Below are 6,000 nucleotides of genomic sequence, written 5' to 3'. Positions count from 1 at the left end.
CAATCCCGGATTGATTATTGGCTTTTGTCAGAGCTGTTTTCCTCTGTAATCTCGGCTGGAATTGGAGCGTACAGTGTCTCAGACCATGCTTACATTTGGTGTTTGGTAGATCTGAAAGGTCTCGATGGTGCTCCGCATGTTTGGTATTTTCTTCCTAAATTATATTGGGACCCAGCCTTCCGAGAATTTTTGATGCAAAAAATGGATGGACTATAAGCTCCATAATGACGGTTACAAAGATCAACCAATTATTTTTTTATTACATTTGTACCCCGCGCTTTCCCACTCATGGCAGGCTCAATGCGGCTTACATAGGGCAATGGAGGGTTAAGTGACTTGCCCAGAGTCACAAGGAGCTGCCTGTGCCTGAAGTGGGAATCGAACTCAGTTCCTCAGTTCCCCAGGACCAAAGTCCACCACCCTAACCACTAGGCCAAAGCGGTGTTGCGAGGAGAGATAATGGCATATTCTTCTTTCAAATGTAAGGCGAGAGATAGAGAAAAACTGCGATTAGAAAAACAATTGGTGCAGGTGCGGCGTCAGTACGTAAAAACAGACTGTAGGATTAAAAAATTTGCTAATTACGCTCCAATCCTCTCTCCAAGAGCTCCTCCATGAAAGGGCTGTAAAATCAATTCGGTATTACAAGTATCAATTATATCTTCACGGGAATAAAGCTGGGAAACTTATGACTCATTTGATTAAGCAGTCCGGAGGCTCACGACCCATAGTTCACATAGATAGGGGAGATGGTACTAAAGTACAAACAGATTGAAAGATTGCTGAAGTGTTTCAAAGGTACTATCAGTACTTATATGCCCAACTGGAGGATACAGTGTTGGATGGGGAGATATATTTGAACAGGTTGGACCTACCTCAATGGGGAGCGCAGGCTTTAGCTCGGCTCAATGCTCCAACTGGGGAAGATGAAGTTGCCTTGGTGATCCAGCAGAGTGTCTTAACGAAGATGCCAGGGCCCGATGGCTTTAGAGCTGAATTCTATAAACTTTTGTCCCCTTCGATTGTGCCAACCTTGCAGTCTTTTTTTTCTGTTTGTGTCTTCAGGGGAACTCCCACAATCTCTGTAGCTGGCTCAAATTATTTTGTTGCCGAAGCTGGGCCGGGCCGGAACCCTCCGCAACCTTCCTCCTATAGACCGATCTCTTTGTTGAACACAAACAAAATTTTTTGCAAAAATATTGGCAAATAGGTTAGCACAGGTATTGCTGGAAGTGACTGTGGGGCCCGCAAGTGGGATTTGTCCGTGGAAGGACTATAACTCAAAATATGAACATGTAGAAAGGACAGGTCAGCTGTCTCTGTTGGTTAGGTTCGATGCAGATAAGGCATTTGATTGTGTGATCTGGGGATTTCACTTTACGGTACTGCATCGTTATGGGATATCGGGGGGGGGGGGGGAGGGGGTTTGAGGCAATTTGGGTTCTTTATAAGTCACCTAAAGCATGGCTCCAGGTTAATGCGGTATTTTCCTCCGAATTTAAGATTTTGTCGGGGCACGCGTCAAGGTTGCCCATTGTCTTCCCTGCTCTTTGCTTTATCTTTGGATCCGTTGATCAGAGAGATTGGTAATAATCCGGGTATTAAAGGGGTCAGTATAGGCTCTCAGGAGTTTAAGCTCTCCACATTTGCAGATGACTTACTGGTACATATTGTTGATCCACAGGCGTCCCTAGAGGCGTTGGAGAGTTTCACTGAATACGGAGATTTTGTGGGCTTTAAACTGAATTTAGACAAATCCTTGGCAATGCCCACTGTTTGCAATTAAGGATGGATGGGTGGAATAATTTCCCTTGCAGTGGGAGGTTACTTCTTTGATACCTGAGTATTCACTTACCGAAAACTACGGCTTTGCTCTATAAGATCAATATCTCTGTACTACTGGATTATATACACGCGATGCTGATGAAATGGGCTCATTTTCCTTTGACAATTCATGGTATGATCCAACTTTTTAACATGGTACTGTTTCCCAAGTGGTTATATGTTCTCCAGCTATTGCCTCAAGTTATTGAAACAAGATTTGGGTGTTTTACAGAAACTAGTGTCTTACTTTTGCTGGGCAGGGAAAAAAAACAAAGTTGTCTTTTAAATATTTAATTGGACCTTGGAGACAGGGCGGAATGGGCCTCCCAAATTTACGTCTGAATAATTATGCGTGTTTACTTCGACACTTGGGGGATTGGATATTGGAAGAGCAGAATTATACACCGCGTACTTATGAGGTAGCCTTTTATTTTCCATGGTATGTTAATTCCCTTTTGCACTGTGCAATGAGTCTTCTGCCACTAGAGGTTCACCGTAGTGTAATACTTAGATCGTTGAGACAGGTGTGGCGTTATTTGGTACCAATTCTGGGAGGTCGCCCTGAAATTTCAGATCAGTTACCGATTATAGGTAACTTGCAATTCTCCCCAGGAGCTTTAAGCATTGGGAAAAGAAGGGTTATTCTTTGTTACAACATGTGCTGGATGGTCATGGCAGTATGCTTCCCTGGCATACTTTGTGTGGGCGGGTGTAGCAGAAAGTAAGGACTTTCTGGCATATGGCCAACTGCGGCATTATGTTCGTTCCTTGGATGGGTCCGCCTTTTCTTCTCTAGGTAGTTGTCTTTAGGAGTTTTTTTGATAAGTTCAGAGAGGGCGGAATGTCCGTGTCTGCCTTACGTAAAGCGGTGCAAGCTATCCTACCTGCTCCGAGTTATGGAGACCTTACTGCTAAATGGTGTCGAGACTTGGGGAGGTCGGGGGCCTCAGTGGACCCACGTACTCTTGTACTCAGTAAGTGCGGAATTGAGGGTATGTCAATAGCGTACCTTACATAGGGCGTATATAACGCAGGAACAAATTTTTAAGATGGGTACAATAGATTCCCCAACTTGTCAGAAGTGTAAACAGGGTCAGAACTCATTTTATTTTTTATTAATTTTCATATATTATACAAGTCAATCACTTGTTTACAGAAACAGTAGGAACAATATTGAAAATATATCTTAAAGAAACAATTATAGAATCTAAACATACTTTCTTATACCACTTTGGAGGGGGTGGGCATAAACTTAAGGAGAAACAAAGGAAAACAAGAGCTTTAAACAAGGCAGTGAAAAGGGGCTCTTTTACCTATTCCAGCATTAAGTCTTTTTAAATCTAGAAAAGCTTTCAATTGTTCTGGGGCATAAAATATATATTTTAAATCTCCAAGTTTTATCACACATTTGCATGGATAGGCTAAGAAGAAAGTTGCTCCTATATGTAGTACTTGTTGCTTCATTTCCAAGAAGATCTTCCTTCTCTCTTGAGTAACTCTCGTGACATCTGGATAAATCCATATTTTTTCACCCCGAACAAGTCTTTAGAGTGTTTGAAGTACAATCTCAAGATATTATTTAAATCTTGCTCAAATATAAATGAAACCAGCAACGTTGCTCTTTCAGTAGTGTTGTCTATCGAATTTTCCAGAATTGCTGATATATTATTTAAATCCAGATCTGGTTCAAGTTTACGTCCCTCTCTGTTTCTGCCAGGCTTTTTAGGAAGATAGTAAATCTTGTTTATAGGAGGAATAGAATTTAGAGGAATTCTTAAATTTTAACTGAAAAATCTTTTGAAAATCTCTAAAGGAGATATTCCTGGCAGTTTAGGAAAATTCAGTATACGAAGATTCAACCTCCTACTGTGATTTTCTATTTGTTCAATCTTCCTTTGAGTAGCCATTTTATCTTTAACCACAAGTGTTAAATTCTTGTATTTGCTTAATGTCTTTTTGAATCACACTAATTTGAGAATTCAAATCTTTTACAATTTCAACAGTCTTAGCCATTTCTTCAAATTTAAGGGATAAAGCTGAAATCTCACCTGAAGATTTTTGTAAATTATTGTCCATCGCGTTCAGCTTTAGCCAGATTTGTTCGAGACTTATCTCCATAGTTGACCCCGAGGCTCCAGAGACCACTCGAGCCTCTTCTCCAAAACGCTTCTCTCAGGAAGCAAGCCCCATGCCAGACATCCCTCTACAGCTTCGGCAGTTTGGAGGCTGTCTTCTTGTGTCGCTGCTAGTGTTGGGCACGGAGGGATGGTGGATACTGGGGGCGGGGACAGAGATGTTTCCTGACCCAGAGCGGCATCCGCTCCTTCGGTTAACCGCTCAGCGGGTCTTACCACCCCCGGTTCACTCGTCGAAACCCCGGCGAAGTAGCGATCAAGGCTTCGTTGGACTGGTGAAGAAGTAGAGGTAGGCGCGGGTATAACCATCACTACTCCTTTTCTCTTAGTGTGGGGCATCATCGTTGAAAAGAATAAATTTTTTTTTAGTCCTTCGAACGCTCAGCGATTGCTCAACAAACGCCTTCACATTGCCATCTTGACATGCCCCCTTCAGAAGAACTCATTTTATCATGCATTTGGGGTTGCCCGAAGATAAGGAGATTCTGGCTTGATGTCGCTAGTTATTTGACTAAGTCGCTAGGCCGAGTAGTACCATGCTCTTCAGTTGGATTCTTGTTGGATAAATATGAGATCTTCCATATTCCAAATCGCTCTCAGGTTTTGTTTGTCCATAAAGCAGGAGCTATAGGTAAGAGAATCATCTTGGGGGTCTGGGTGAGGGAGGAGACTCCTTGCTTCTGGGCTTGGAGAAATCGTATGCATGCATTGATGCTTTTGGAGCGTCAGTACGCCAGGTGTTCCACCAAATGCCTAAAGGTGTTTCGTGCAGTGTGGGATGTGTACATTTGGTCCTTGCCACATAGAGCCAGGAGTCTGATTCTTAATCCAAATTGATTTTTATGCTTTGGTGGTGGTGCTAGGAGACTGTTCAGAAAGGGTGGGATGATTGAGGACTTGGGTTGTATTATAGTGAGTATGGTGAGCAGTGCACACTTCTCCCCCCCCCTTTTTTTCTTCTTTTCTAGAATATGATTTACAAGTTGTTGCTTTAGTCTGGGGGGGGGGGGGGGGGGTAAATTCCTGTAAGTGTGTGATGACTAACTCAGTACTTTGTTTGACATTCACTATGGGGGATCAAAGCTGCTGTTTATTCATCTGACTGGTTGTTTCTTACGTTATGTCATCAATAAAATTGTTGAAACATAAAAAAAAATTCTTGGACGAAAAAACTTCTATAAAAATGTTAATGTAGACTTAGGAAAAGCCACTGCTTATTCCCTGGAAGTAGCATGGAATCTTGCCACCTTTTGGGACTCTGTCAGGTACTTGTAACCTGGACTGGCCACTGCTGGAAACAGAATACTGGGCTATTATGAGCTCTTGGTCTGCCCAATAGGGTTAACTTATGCTATCAGTCTCCATTGGCTAACAAACATCTGAAAAGCAGTTTGCACTGCTGCACCTGAAAGCACCATGCCTTACAACTGCCCCCTGCTTTGGAACCTGTTTTCATTTTAGGTTTTAGAAAGCTCTTCTTACAAAGAAGTCTATGCCACATCTTCCAAAGCACCATGATGGATAACTTCCTACCAAATTAAATGACCAGATGTTGGATGATGAAACCATGAAAGCTTCCCAGTCTAGATCTAGAAGGGGGGAAAAAAACCCAAAAACCCTGAACACCAATCTTTCAACTTGTGCGCTTTTTGGTTGGGAAGAGGGGACAGTGTACTAGACAACTCAATGTATTTGCATAGGTTTACCTTAAGTTCACAATGATGACCAAAAGTAATTTAATGGCCTATGTGAAAGAGTTTCAGCTTAGTTCCCAGCAGACAGGTAGCATTGCTTTAAATTAAGAAAAGGACTAAAAGTCTTCCATGAACAATATACCACAACTTTATTTCAGCAATAGAAATAGTAGAAATCCCAAAATTCAGCTTCAACTTCTCCAAAACAAAAAGAAAGAAAAATGAAAATAAAATAGAAGTCCTTGCTTTTGAGGTTTACATCGTCAACTCCTGGAAAAAGAAAATATTGAGAAACATGTTAAGAAACTGTTCCACTCAACCAATGTTTAAAGACAAATAAACTGTGC

General features: G+C 41.8%; 1 protein-coding gene across 8 annotated transcripts in view; it reads right to left on the bottom strand.

Moving 5' to 3' along the window:
• Positions 1-5,783: 5,783 nt before the first annotated feature.
• NACA (nascent polypeptide associated complex subunit alpha) overlaps positions 5,784-6,000 on the bottom strand; it is a 69,296-nt gene continuing 69,079 nt past the window's right edge. For all 8 annotated transcript variants that reach the window (XM_030196686.1, XM_030196687.1, XM_030196688.1 and 5 more), the window contains one exon: positions 5,784-5,923. In XM_030196686.1, coding sequence (XP_030052546.1) covers positions 5,909-5,923 — 15 coding nt within the window. In that variant the 3' untranslated portion in view covers positions 5,784-5,908. The remainder of the gene's footprint in view (positions 5,924-6,000) is intronic.

The sequence above is a fragment of the Microcaecilia unicolor genome, chromosome 3, assembly GCF_901765095.1.
Source record: "Microcaecilia unicolor chromosome 3, aMicUni1.1, whole genome shotgun sequence".
Taxonomy (NCBI): Eukaryota; Metazoa; Chordata; class Amphibia; order Gymnophiona; family Siphonopidae; genus Microcaecilia; species Microcaecilia unicolor.
This window is presented reverse-complemented; position numbering and strand designations above follow the sequence as displayed.